Consider the following 15,392-nt stretch of genomic DNA (forward strand, 5'->3'; position numbering starts at 1 on the left):
AAGGAAGCTTCATCATATTGATTTTTAGCTCTGTCATTTAAAACCTTCTGGAAAAAAATCTGTGTGGCAGCGTCCTCTCACAGGAAGAAGACTGAATAATACTATTGTTACGTTATATGAGTTTTGTGTGGAACAAAAGAGAATCTACCTATCTGTTCATCTATCAAGTATTGTTCTCAATTGTAAATTCATTTATAGATGCAATGAACACTACTATTCCCATTAATGCTTCTGGAATTTTGCGTGAGATGTTTCTCAAGGCTGCTGAGACTTTGGCTTGTGAACCTTGGCCGTGTTATCAGGAGAGGCTAGTTCCTGAAGGACAGCATGCTTTTGTACAGAAGAGTTTAGCAAAATAGAAGATCTAGTACAACATGAGCCGACATAGTGGTTGCAACAGTGGGGCCAAGCATAGCCAAGGCTGTGAGGATGACACAAGATTGGACATTGTTCATTCCATTGGACATAAGGTCTTTGTGATCAGAGCCAATTCCACAGCACCCACATCGGCAACAGCACTCTGTGTGCAGGAGGTTGCTATAAACCCCTGCACATTTGGCAGAATCACTGGAATCTTTCCACGTATCGACAGCACCTCCACTCAGATGTGACAACCAGTGGTGTCTCCAGACACCCTCTATTGCTTCCCTGGTGGGAAAGGGTAGGGACTGCCCTCTCTCTTCTTCTTTGCGATCCATTGTTCTAGATATTAGATTGTCTGGTGGCCATGATGTTATATGCTCGCATTACATGATTCATTACATGTCATATAAGAATAGCTAAGGATTGGTTGCTCTGACATTATGAAAGCTATAGCGCATGCTAAAACAACCCTAAATAGCATGCGAGGCAGTGAAACAGGCATCTTTAAGCACTTCCAGCTGAGATCTAAAATTACTAACAAAGGTATGACTTGCCCTGCATCTTAAAGAAAGATATTAAATAATTTAGGTGAAATGTTATCCAGCAAAACAACCTAACACCTGTGTAAGTATTATATAAAGGATGTTGACAAGATTTAAAAGCGAAACAGTGAGGAAACAATTGTTTTCTGGCTGCACTTTACTGGGTCTAAGCCATTTGCAATAAAATAGCTACACAGCTAGTAAATAAAACAGTCTCTAGTTTAACAAGTCATAATAAAACTGCTACTGACCCACCCTCAAAAGACATTGAACTTGTTTTTCTATATTTGGGAAGAAAACTGTTCTCTCTAATAGAAATAAGAGAAATTTCTAACACCTAGTCTAAATAATTTATCAGCAGGGCTCTCTCCATACAATGTATATTTATGTAAGCTCAACAGTTAATGGGGGAAAATCAGCTTTGTTTTGCGTTATTTTTCCTGGCCAGCTAAGCCTTTGTCCTTCAAAATCACTCAGTTGAGTAGAAATTTACCTCCCATGTAATGACAAGTTCAGACCTACTTCCTCCACCGCCATGGATGTTTGTTGGTGCCACGACTGGGACTGAAAACAACAAAGAGAAACAGTTACTCTGTTGACAATTACTGGGATCCACCTTCACTGTGGACCTTGTTTTTGGACTTCGTCTTTCAAAACCTCATGCAGGGGCATGTGACAGAGTGTGCATTTTTAATAGACATAAGTCATGTTTGCATATATCCAAATGTCTAAGAGAGGACACAACCATGTTTGATACATGGGCACCCTAGTTCCAGAATTAATTAAAAATCAAGTAGCATCATGTGTTTGACATTATTATGCATCATCTACTAATTGGCAAAATGATGTTCCGTTCAGATGGTATCAGTGACACTGTTGATTCAGTGCCTAATTATACAGTTGTGCTGTAAACAAGTCACTGTGGCAGTGGAGTCATTAATTCTTTTTTAAAATATAAACAAACTAAGATTATTTTTCTTTTTGTTAGTCAGTAGGCTATTGTGACATGTAAATGTAATTTTATAAAAATACGGACTTAAGTAAATTTTTGCTCAAACCTCCATATTTCAACATCAAATCTCTCAAGACAAGGAGTTTCCTTTGGGTATTTTACCCAAAAAGTCAAGAAGCTTTCGTCTATCAAGCTACAAGATTCTTAGATTAAAGCTAGGGTTGACCATTCCAAACACAGATAAATTAGATAAAGAGATGTGTTCCACAATAGTCTTGTGAGGACTATGGTAATGCAAAATTTATTATAATTGTGAGTAGTGGGAGGATGTTATAATAAATGATCAATGTAGGGCTTGACATTACAGAGGCAGAAGTGTTAAAAAAAACCCATTGTTTATCCTGAAATAATGGCAAATGTAGTATCTGAATTTTATTAATATGGGTAATTCTATAGAATGGGAATTTAAGTGAATAATTATAGTTGGACAGTGTTTGGTGGAGCTGCCGATTAAAATAAGTTTGGAGGAGTGACATCCACTTCTGAAATAACCTGCCTCTGGAAACCCTATGAACTTGGAGAAACAATGAAATTATACAAGTGTTCAGGTCTTTTATTCATAGGGCTGCTATGAGTCGTCTACGACTCAATGGTATTTAACAACAATAACAACAATGAGAGAACTCTGTTGACATAGTGGATAGTGATTCTACCAAGGCAAAGGTGGGTGATTTAATCTCCAGCCCTCAGGCCTGGTTTTCATTGTTTTTGGTCAAACATTCTTCTAAGTGGTATAGCACTGCCCTGTCCATTTGCTGTACAGAGTTCGTGGTTGCTGTGGTGCTAAACACTGTGACATTGATGTGTCAAATGTGATAATGGATTCCAGGCTCAAACTGGTGACCAAATGCTTTTTAAATAAAAGGCCTAATCCCATCAGTTTACACCCAATGGTCAGTAAACATTCGCCTCAAGCTTCAACTACTACTAACCAGACTACTATTATTAAAAGTAAAACCAAAATTACAAGAATAGGTTTACATGTAAAAAGCAGCTTTTATTTGATGCTTACAGGAGAGTGAAAGGCAAGGAAGTGTGAATCATGAGCTGAGTGGTAGCTAAGATTTAGTCCTAGTGAAGGAGAGGCAATATCCAGTGAGGGGTTGGCAGCACAATGTTACCAAAGAAAAGAGGGACAATGAGAGGTCTACAAAGAGAAACAATTACTGCAGGGCCTATAGCATATCGAAACCTCAACTAGCAATTGTTAAGCAGATGCATGGATAAATATATGTGAACCTGAGGAGGGAGGTTGTATGGCAGTGTTCTTGGTATGTAGGTATTGTGTGATGTTTCTACACACATCTTTATAAATATATGTATACTCATGTACTCATAGAGTACATGGAGATCCAGTTAGGCTATTTCAAGATCAGTCACTAGACTTGAAAGTCAAGAATATTGATATGAGAAATATCTTTGTCAGCTGACAAAACAGTTTATCAGGATAATATTCCATAACTTAGTCTGAAGAACGACGCCTGGGGTTTTAAAACTTGCAAGCAACATCCAAGAAACAACTATTTGTATCTTCCTACCAGGATCAAAGAAGCATAAGATGACAATGGAAGGTCAAGGAAGCACTAAGCCCTGAGGAAAATGGTCTGTGTGAACCACTGGCTCCTTTAAAGGAAACCCCTGGCCACCAAGACCACAATAAAAAGTTCAAGTTCAAAAATGAGAACAAATTTTTAACACGCACAAGTGCGCACACACAAAGACCATACTTGGTGACCTCAAAGATACTAGACACACTTCCTTTTTTTATTCCCCTGGGATACCTTCTGGAAGCCTCCTTTGAAGTAAATAATGGAAAGAGGGAATGGTATCCACTTCCTAAACAATATGCCTCTGGAAACTGTATGAACTTCAATGAATGTTGGTAGTTGTAGAGGGGCTTCAGGCCTTTTGTTGATGGCCATCGGTACGAATAGTGCTTGGCTTGAAGACAATAAACAATCAACAACAACAACAACAATATACAAATAATAATAACACCTTATAGAACATAGTTCTTAGAACAGTCAGTTACATGAAACCAAAGGGCCCCATTTGCCCCAAACCAAAAATTAGTGAGGGGCCAAACAACAGAGTGATGTAGACAGCCAGCCAAGGGAAGAAAGAGAGCTGGCATGCTGCAAGGACTACGATCTGCTTCACTGAATATTTTGAAAATGATCTACTGATTCAAAACAAATTGTTACCCTTTCACTTGAAGCACATTCTATATGCTTTTTTCTAGCATCTTCTCTTCAGCCATGACAAAAATTTCAACATGAGTTTCAAAGCCCCAGGGTAAAGGGACTTAATAAATGCTTAAGTGTTTGCCTCCCAACAGGTGATGTTTGGTGGTTTGGGTTCACCCACAGGTACCTCCGGAGATAAACTGGGCTCTTCATTTCTGAGAGGTCACAGCCTTGAAGCCCGCATGGGACAGTCCTACTCTGCACACATTTGATGCATTATGCATTCAAATGGATACCATAGCATCATTGGTTAGCTCTAGAAAAAGAGTTGTTGGCATCTACTAGTTGTGCACACTTCATTGAAATCATCTGTGTTTGATCAGCTAAGCCAGAAACAGTAATGCGCTCTTTCATTTATGTGACTAAATAAGAAAGGGAACTTTGCAAGCTACATGCAGCAAGCAGATCAAATGTCACCTGCAACATGAAAGTCTTAAAGTAGAACAAAGAGAATCCGTTGCAAAGAGCTTAAGAAATCATGATTCCTGAGCCAGGCTCTGCTTGTGTACTGTGGTTCAGATAGCTAATGTTGAGTGAGTTGAGGGTTTACCTAATTTACATGTGAAGAATTTATACTATGGCTGCAACGAGGTCAGAGTTTGAGAAATGGATAGAGATATATGGATGATTACGTCAACAGAGCCTCAGTCAATTGTTGGATCCAACACTTTAATGAAACATGCAGAACTCATTTGCATCTACGTATCTACAGATGGATTTTTGCTAGAAAATAAGTGAAATGCATACACAGTTATGAGCAACTCTTATTTTGACATGCCTGCCTAACTGTAATTATCTCTTACTGAATGCAAAATTTAAGGAAACTCTAGCTTGTGTTGTGCATGCAAAAATATGAAAATGAGAGCCACCGATTTACTGTCTCTGACTTTGAGCAGAAAAAATATACAAGAATCAGGGAGCTCTGGTGGCCTAGTGGCAAGAAACTGCTCTGCAGTCCCAGAGGTACGTGGTTCAAATCCACCAAATGCTCTGCTGGAGAAGGAGGGGCAATCTCCTCCTGTACCAGTTAGATCTGATTTGACAGTACACACACAAAATAATAAAATAAATTTTAAAAAAATAAAAAAATATGTACAAGAATAAAAAAAAATACTTCTTACTTGTTTTTTTTCACAACTAGGCAACCTTTCTAGAAGACAGTAACTCCTCACCTGATGCTTTGGTCCGTAACAATTCTGATGGCTTACTTGGTTCTCCAATCCCAATGCTGTTTCCAGCAACAACACGGAATTCATACTCCACCCAAGGACTCAAACCAACTACAGTTGCATTGTAGGTCTTACCATTTAGAATCTCTGGAACTGAAAAGAATGAGATACTTAAGAACTACAGTGACTCTCGTCAAAAACAGACAGACCTGCTGTCTGTTTTAGGAAATGATGTAAAAACACATGAATCACTTACCTGTAGAAGCAGCCTGCCAACCCAAAGAAAAGGGTGTTCGGGTCTGGATAGTAAATATTTGAATGGGACTGTTGTTATCTGGGCCTGGTCTCCAGCTGAGTTGACAAGCACTGCTGGAAATATGTTCCACTCTCACAGCCTCTGGGGGACCTGGGGGGCCTTGAAAAAGATGTTTTATGTTATTGGAGGTTATTGAATTCCATTACTTGGGTAAGGATAGTTTATTCTAATTTGTTACAGCTAGGAAGTAAAATATTGGATATAGGCTGTTCATAGCACATTATTAGAGACAAAGTCCTGTTAATTGAACTTACATGGTGAGAGAGAAATTTGGAAATGTTTCCTTTGAAGATTAGAAAATGCCTGTCATGAGCTGGTTTAATACTATGCGAGAGGAAGCTGGTCTCTAAGGCTGAGAAACATTTTCTCTCATTGTGTTTTCAAACATAGAGAGAGTAAGGCAATACAACTGACTTGAACTAGAGAAGCCCATGGATTTACCTACCCTGGCCAGGACAGTTTATTAAAGAGGAAGGTACAACTAACTGACATTACCTACTGAGGCCAATTATGTCTTACAAATGAAGAAAATTGGGAGAATTCAATGTTTGTGTCCTTGTTCCTACTGGAGTTTATGAAAGAGTCTCTGAAATTTTGTGTCATTTCTGTATTATGATGTGATTCATAAAGAGCTAGCATTTAGATATCAATCTGTGAGCACTGTGAATAGACTATGCGATCATTTATTTTAACCATATTTTTTTTCTTACCTCTAACAATAATATCAGCTACAGCAGATAAAATTTCTAGCGTGGTTTGTACTGTGCACATATATTTTCCTGAATGGCTTAACTGAATATTCCTTATCATCAAATCGCCAACAGATTCCTGCATATATTAAGGTGAAAATATAAAAACATGATCTCAACCAGCAGGTCCTATTTTAGGGTTGGATAAACATGAAATATAATACAGCCTTTCAATTCAATTATGTATCAGTACTGTTGTACTTTTTTTGTATTGATCTCTTATATTATCCATTTTGTAATTGCACATAGAACAGAAACATTTTGATGAAAGGCATAAAACAAAATGAAACAAGACAAACCAGATGCAGCTTCAGAGACACAGTGATTATCCATGCAAATAAAAGTGGAGAAAATAATTATGAAAGATGTTGATTCATGTAAAAGATTTTATTTCTTTCACGAAGCACATAAAAAATTCAGCAACTTACTCCTCCAATCCTTTCAAAATGAGTAATTCCTTTTTTTAAGTCTATAATATCTCCATTGAAGGACCATACAAATACAACTTCAATGGAAGGATCGTGGGACACCTGACACGGAAGCACTATGCTCTCACCAACTGTCACATCCATTTTGTATGGTGGGACAGTAATAACTGTCCTCTCTGTTGAGGAAAAAGAGTATATTACTATTTAACAAACTCCTGTTATATGTTGACATAGTATATAATACAATATATACTTTGAATTCTTTATAATTACTTTAAATAGTTTTTATTGGCGTGAATAAGAGAAATTTTATTCCTTTTCTAAAAAAACCCACCTGTATTTATCACCAATATAATCTGTATGAATTGAAAAAAAATTAAAAGAATATTTTTTAATTTACAGTTTATATACAATTTAAGACCATGATGAATTTCAAAAGATAGTATTCCATGTGTAGACTGCACCATCCTTTCTTCATTCTTTTAACCTTAAAATCACAGTTACACTATTATAATGGCTATACTGGTAAAATAAAATAGTGTATTTTTATCTCATAGACAATGAGACAAACTGTACCTCCCCAAATCAAGCCATAATAGTTTATATAGAGAATTGTTATCATATGCTTATATTTTTTTAAAAACATAGTTACTCTGTCTGACACAGTTGTAAAGATAATTTTCCATTGCCTAGCAAGGCCACATGAATAGGAAAGATAAAAGATTCTCTTTTTATAAAAATTGTTCAATGTCAGAATTCTGCATCTATCATGAAAGCCTTCTTTTTGGTAATACTGGCTTCAGCCTCCTCCCTGCTTCTACAAGTCCGGAGTTTCCTTTACCAACGTGTCGATGAAAATACCAAAAGGGACCCAGTGTGTTTAGGGAATCCATTATGTTAAAAGACTCAAAACGACAGACCTTTATTGTTTTAAACAAACAAACCAGCAAGCACTTAAAATCATGACCCGTCCATGTTGGCGCAGAGTCTAACCTATCACGGACAGCGTGTCTCTGTTTTTATAGGTTTGCACCATTAACGTGAAAAAGAATTGGGTGGTAGATTCTGCTTTACTATTATCATAACGTGAGCTAATGAGTTCGTCTATAAATAAGTAGATAAATGTAAAATTTGATAGAAAATCAGCAAAACCAAGAGAAATCATCAGCGAGATAGCCAAAATAATAGACTTAAACGTGTGAACCAATAAGTAGAGGACTGAGTGACGTTTTGCACATTTATATGTAGGTTCACAATGAATGACAGCCAACTTGGTGTCAACAACATGCAGTGGCGGGGCAATATCATTTTTCTTTTTACCCGTATTAATTTCCATTATAACTAACTTTTTTTAAAAAAATGTAATAGTTTCTTTAGTAGAGATTAGAAAGTGGAAGGTAGGAAATAATAGGCTTGAATTTTAAAGTATGTATTGATAAAAGATCTCTGCAAAAAAATGAAAGTACCTATTAGATTTCTGTACACAAAAGAGGAAAAACTGAATTCTTTCTCTTTACCAGATAAACATTCTTGTTCTCATTTTAAACAGTTTTTCCATTATTATAGCGGTGCATAGGCTTTTTATGCTAGTCATACATAGGAAAACGTCAAAGAATTGGCTAAGGAAAACTTAGAATTGGTTTGTGACCCCAAAGTAAATCGTAGCCAGTGATTGAAACACGTCCTGTAGGACTAGAGGAAATATTTTCCTTCTTTCAGTTACTTTGGGAGGGGAAAAAAAAAGTCACTAATGTCTTATTTACATTTATAAGAGGATGAGTTCATTGGGTGTGTTGATGGAGCAGAGTACCTTTATTTAAAATTTTAGATTACACAGTTTAAAAAAAATTCCACTTTAAAAGTGATAGTCACTCTGTTCATTAATGACACCATGTAATTGCAACATTAAATAAATTCTTCACTTTATTAGATAGAATAGGAAAAAATGGCCAAGTGGCACCATAGCTCTAACCACGTGACTACTAAGTGAATTATCTACAGCTGCTTTGTGGGATTAAAATACCACGAGAGTCCACTTCTGTCAATATTATACCCTTGGGAACCCTGTGCGACATTTCTATCTATCTTATAGGGTCACTTTGAGTAAACTTGACTCAATAACTGTGGATTTGGTTTTAAGTATCATGGACAATTAATAACAACAATAGATTATAATGCCTAAAATTTCAGAAACGGACACAGTGTGTTGTAATTTATATTTTTTTATTGGTTCAGTCATTTATTCATCTATTGCCTGGTACTTATTGAGAATATATTGAATGCTTAGCCCTCTGCTAAGTATTGAATAGGATGGTGAAGAGGGATTTTAAAAATACAATTTAAAGAAAAGTAATAGGTCTGCTTTCATGGAGATTAAAGTCTAATAAAGTAAGAAGAAGACTGTAGTCAATTGAATCATAGTAAGAACATTGACTTATAACCTCGGTAAGTGCCATATGTTCGAACTCAGTAGTCCTATTACTGTGTCTAACGGAAGGAATCAATTTCTAGAGAAAGGCTGATTCAGCTAAGAAATAAAAAGCAAGAAGAGTTACATGGAAAGACAACTACATTTCCTGTGCAAGTGAGAGGGCGCTCTGTTGGCCGAGCCCACAGGGTGTGGGGCTGCCTACCCAGGCCCACGGCTTGGTGGAAGCTCAAGGCTACAGTAGCTCAGAGACCAAAAGGTGAGGACTCTCTTCCCTGGCCATTTACAGCCTCCAAAATTCACCGAAGAGGCAGCTAGGAGACATCTTTGTCTAGACAGCTATGGGAGAGAGAGATATTTAAAGAAATGCGTCTTCAACTACAAGCCAACAATTTATTAATATAGTTTATCTGAAGCATCAGAATAGTCACCTTACTAGATAAAATAAAGGAAAAAAACCAGTCATCTTAAAACTATGCTTGAATTTCTTAGCCTGGGGAAATGTGTTTAACAGTATTGCTGAGTTAGTTCACTCTCTAGTCTCTCCCAAGTTAGGTAGCAATTTACAAAATCAGTGCTTCTTCATACTGCATAGTATTCTATTGTGTAAATATACCATAATTTCTCAATCCATTCAATTGTGGTGGGACGTCTGGGCTGTTTCCATGATCTTGTGATGGTGAATAATGCTGCTATGAACACTAGTATACAAGTCTCTGTTTGAGCCTCAGTTCTCATTTTCTTGGGTTATATTCCAAGCAGTGAAATAGCTGGGTCATATGGAATTTCTATGTTCATTTTTTTTGGTAGGAAATACCAAACTACTTTGCAGAGTAGTTGCACCAATTTACAATCCCATCAATGATGTCTAAGAGTTCCTAACTCATCCCATCCTCTTCAACATTTATTACTTGCTGTCCTGTGAAACTTTGCCACTGCTACAGGAATGAGATGGTATCTCATTGTGGTTTTGATTTGCATTTCTCTTATTGCCAGTGATTTTAAACATTTCCTCATGTGTCCATTGGCCAGTTGGTATCTTCCTCCGTGAAAATTCAGTCCCGTGAGGACAAATACTGTCTAAAATCATGAGTGTAGAATGAGTATGTGAGTATGAGGATCTGGAGAGGAGGGTGAAAGAGGAGGGATGAGGTTAGGGGGGTGTGTGTGTGTGTTAATCAGAGCGTCACACAATTTAATGGGGGCTGTATGAAGGAAATGGGAAGGGCCTGATGTGAAAAACAATGTATTTGAACTTTGTAAATAAATCAGTATAATAAAAATAAAGCTAGAAGAAAAACCAAAAGAAAACAAACAAAAATCCCATTACTGCTGGATAATTTTTTAAAAGAGTCAAAATTATTTTTAAAAAATTCTAATAACTCTGATATGCTTTATCACTGGTCCACGGGTGGTTTTATTTAGTCCTCGTTTACTGATGAAGTTGATTCTCTGGGCACTGTCGGTCCCTGACCTGGCTCTTAGAGTGCATTTTCAGAGACCCTAGATCAGGTCCTGGGAACAAACAGCCCAGCTGACCTCACGCTTTAGATTCTGGGTTTGCCCCCCTGGCAGACCCCTTCTGTCCCTTGTTGATAATTCTAGTATCTCGACCAAGTTTCAGGGGGATCTGCACCATGAGGCCGCCCTGAATTTTATGCACAGTCCCTGCTGTGACCAAAAGCCCAGCTATGCACGTACGTGTGCTGCTTCTGCCGCTGCCTCAGAACTCAGAGCTGCCAACCACGTCCACACAGAGGCGCTTGCACCACCGCCCTGCTGGCCTCTGCTGCCCAGGCATGACTTATGAGTGACTTATTAAGGACTCCAAGGTATCAAAAAGCAGAGATTAAACTAAGCTCAGGGTATTTATCAGCAGTGACTTGAGTGACTGCAGGTCCCAGGCTGAAAACCCAGCCTGGTTCACTGCGTTAAGTATTTCTTTCCACGGAAATCACTGGAAGATGTAGAGGAAATAGTGTAATGACATAGCAGTTTCTATGGTGTGAAATGGAAAATATTTATATAGATAGCTTCTATGTCTGCAGAGCTCTTAGAGTAAGTAAGTTATGTAATACCTCTTAACACATCTTGGAATACAAGAGATTCTGTGAAAGATTATTTGGAAATGTATTTATGGTTGAAGAGGATTAACATAAAAAACACATATTTGTGTGTGTTTGTGTATTTAGTCTGTCTATCTGTCTGTCTATCCATCCATCCATCCATCTATCATCTATCTGTCTGTCTATCTATCTATCTATCTATCTATCTATCTATCTATCTATCATCTACCATCATCTATCTATGCTAGGGTAATGGAAATTTGAATAATAATAAAATCTGAATAATTTAGATATTGCTGTCACTATATTTAAGATTGGAAAAGCGTTTAGTGTTTATGTTACACAGAGATGCACCTTGCATTAAAAGACCCCGTGCGAATCACTTATACTGAAATTATATGATGTTTGGTATCTCACAGGAGAAAATTGGGGTGAGGGCAGAAGAGTTTGATAGAATGGAGAAAATAAAGCTTGACGTGAGTTAGCGATTCCTGACCCAGAGTAATGGGTATGAGAGTTCTTATAATATTCTCTCTACTTATTTCTATGCCTATAATTTTTTATAATGACTGGAAGACGGGAGAGTAAGTGGAAGGAAAGTTATTGGGAAGGAGTGTAATTGAATGCTTTTATGTGCAATAGGAAAGTTCTTTATCTCTCAACTTCTCAAGTGATCAGGATTGACTACTTTTTGAAGATTCCCCAACTATAAATGATTATGAAGTTTATAAAATGATAGAATATTTATATATAGCATTTCAAATCAATTTTAGATAAAAGTCAGTATATTAAAATGGTATCTACTAACCATATTTTGAAAGAAGTATAAGAAAATGTTTAATAAAATATTGGATAATCTTTAGGAACATTATTATTCAAATTCACACTAACATTCTAACTAATGATGTTTCCAGGACAGGTCTTTGGTTACAAGCATCGCAGCAAGCAGACATTAAAAATAATTACAGACAGGATGAAGAATATGAATGAATATTTTCCTTATATCCGTCTTTCAGTGAATCTGTACCTCAGTTTAAAGTGTTAGGTATATACCATCTGTATGTAGTGTCCATCAGTCAACCATTCGCTTTGGTATATTTTCTCTTGTTATCTACCGTGAAACTAAGGTAGTGTCCTCAAGCTGCTAGGGGACTTATCAGGAACAAAGAGGGGACATTACCTCACCTCTTCATTACCACGTCTCTCCGTCCCCTCAAGATAGAAGTGCTGAGTCCTAATAAATCAGATATTCATAACATGGGGACTGCCAATATTAAAAAATTCTTTCAGAATCATTTGGTATTATTCCTTTCAACACAAATGAGGCTGATTACTTATTCCAATGAGTGAACAAACTGTTAGATGAGATGATCCCTGACCACATTTTTAGAAGCTGAGGAGAGCAATCAAATATGTAATTAGTCTCACTTGACCATTCAGAAAATATTATTTTTGGCCACTTCTCTCTCCTTCCATTTGTACCTTTAGTTCTACTGAATTGTGCATCTGTGGGGAGTAATCGTTCAGTGCAGCTCTTCAGAATAATAACTACTCAGATGTTGATGAAGTTATCAATTCTCTCAAAAGATGGGCTAACACACAAGAAAACTCACCAACACTCTTCTCCCCCAGGGTATATATGTCACTCTCCTTTCATTGTCCTATGACATTATAGAAAACGTTGCTAAGATACAGAGAAAGTTGTATAAATAGCACTTCAAACAGGTGACATTATTCTCAGATATTTTCTCTCACTAGTTTACGTGGTAAGATTAGAAAGACATGCTTTGAAAAATTGGTGTTCCTAAAATGTTTCATTGTTTTATGTGCTGTCAAGCTGGAGCTGACTCTTAACTGAGCTTCCATTAAAGCAGGGAATCACAAAGGAGGAGACTGCGTATCTTCTTCCCTCAGAGCAGCCGGGAGACTTGAACTACATGACTTTGGGTTTGCAACTTGGCTCCTTACCACTACTCCACCAGAGCTCCCTAATCATTCCTCAAAGCCGAATCCAAAACCACGTTAACAATCTCAGAAGAATCTTGCTATTCAATGCTGCCATTCAGTGTTGATCATTGAGATACTGAGCTGTTGAGATGCTGGGTGATGAGGTGACCTCTAAATGTCTGACGTGAAAAAGCCAAAGCTGAGTTTGTTCCCTGCTCTGGGTGAGAATTATGCTGCTCACCCAAGGGCCACGTCTTCAGAAGAGCAGATGGTGAAACTGCTTAGAATTTGGAAAGCTTTTAGTAAGTTGTTCATAGACGTTTGTGGACAGACCGGCATCTGGAGAAAGAAAGTGACTTTCATGAGACTAATGTTGATTCGTGGTCCTCGGAGGTAGTTTTTGTTTTGCTTTGTTTGTGTTTTTAAGGAGAGTGAGGACACTAATGATACTGTTCAACAATTCCTGTGTTTTATTTGATCACTTAGTGTGTGTGTATCTGTTCATATTTACTTTTAGTTATACTTGTATCTGGTTGATATATTTTGAGTGTGCTAATAGAACATACAAATTGAGAATTGTTATATTGTTCTATATTCCTGAAGAATTGAATCCTTTAATGAATAGGCTATCTATCTTTAGAGCAAATTCCCTAAAGATGAAATTAACCTGAAATTAATATAATTACTCTAAACTTTGTTATTATAAATATTGACATAGTCCTTATTTATCCTTCTATTTTTGTTGTTCATATCTTTTAATGTGCTTGTTACAGGCTATGTAGTACATAGACATGGCCACATATCTTTTAATGTGCCTGTTGCAGGGTGTGTAGTGCATAAACATTGCCACTAACACGGAATGGTAATAACAGTTTATGTACCTGTGCTTATTTTTGAGGTTAAATTTATCCTAGTAATGTTTACTATTCTTTCATGTTTTTGCTAACTGTTCTTTGTTTTATTTGTTCTCTTTATTCTGTTCTTTGGGACTCAGACGTTTATGTACGATGGATACAGTAACAGGCTCTCACAGAGGAGCAGGTGTGGCAGTGATGCAGGAGAGAGGGAAGGTTTCACTCAAAACTGACTCTTAGTGACCTAAGAAAAACAATAACATATATATAGAGAGAATCTATTTCCTGTTTAGCCAATGCTCACGTTAGTATGCATTACTCCCTTAGTGTTCATGCTATAGAATGGTATGTAAGATTCTAATCAACTGTGGTTAGCATTGAGTTCTCTAAGACTCATAGCAAACCTATGAGCAACAACTCTGAACCTTGGCCTGTCCTGTACTGCGCTCACATTCTCTGATAGGCTTCATCCAATTGTTAATTTTGTTGAGAATCTCTATCTCTTTTGCTGATTGGCCACCTTTCCCAGCACGGTGTCTTTTCCCAAGGGCTGGCCTTTGTCAACCACATGCCCAAAGTATGTGGAGCATGTTTCATCATCTTTGCCTCTAAGAAATACCCTGGTTATACTTCCATTAAGGCAGACTTGTTCTTCTGGCAGCCCTGGGACATTGAGTACCCTTCTGTGGTGCCACAATCCAAAGGTACTGAGTTGTCTTCTGTCATCTTTACTCATTGTTCAACTTTCGGATACATTGTTGTTGTTGTTGATTGCTGTTGAGTCAAGAGCGACTCAAAGCAACTCTATGACCTAATGACTTTCCATAACTGTCATCATTTCTCCAATTTCCTAGAGTTTCCAGAGGCATGTGGTTTAGGAAGTGGATGCCACTCCTGCTTCCAAACCTGTTTTACAACTGGGAGCTCCACCAAATACTGTCCACGTTGGGAAAACATTCTGGTATTTGATATCGCCGTGGCACAAGGTTCAGCTTCGTAGGAAACCCAGGTTATTTCATAAGCATGTTGACAAAGAGTGGTATACAAAGTAGAAGAGTGTTCCTCCAGATGTAACTCGTCTCATTTAGCAGTGGTTAAGTGTTGTCAAGTTGAATATGACTGAGAGTAAGCTTTGCACAAAAGACCTGAACTCTGTTCTATAACTGTCATCGTTTCTGTACCTTTATAGAGTTGTGAGAGTTTGTAGAGTTTAGAGAGTTTGCAGAGTTTCCAGAGGCATAGGAAGTAATTGAAAGCCATTGCCTGGATCAG

General features: G+C 37.4%; 1 protein-coding gene across 1 annotated transcript in view; it reads right to left on the reverse strand.

Annotated features, from left to right (window-relative positions):
* The window catches only part of CNTN6 (contactin 6), a 192,880-nt gene that overhangs the window by 19,055 nt on the left and 158,433 nt on the right, over nucleotides 1–15,392 (reverse strand). Inside the window, 5 exon segments of the mRNA XM_006897087.1 lie at nucleotides 1,399–1,469; nucleotides 5,336–5,485; nucleotides 5,589–5,747; nucleotides 6,359–6,476; nucleotides 6,826–7,001. Of these exon segments, the coding sequence (XP_006897149.1) occupies nucleotides 1,399–1,469; nucleotides 5,336–5,485; nucleotides 5,589–5,747; nucleotides 6,359–6,476; nucleotides 6,826–7,001 (674 nt within the window).

The sequence above is a fragment of the Elephantulus edwardii genome, unplaced genomic scaffold (assembly GCF_000299155.1).
Source record: "Elephantulus edwardii isolate Elephantulus edwardi_28Jun2011 unplaced genomic scaffold, EleEdw1.0 scaffold00200, whole genome shotgun sequence".
Classification (NCBI taxonomy): domain Eukaryota; kingdom Metazoa; phylum Chordata; class Mammalia; order Macroscelidea; family Macroscelididae; genus Elephantulus; species Elephantulus edwardii.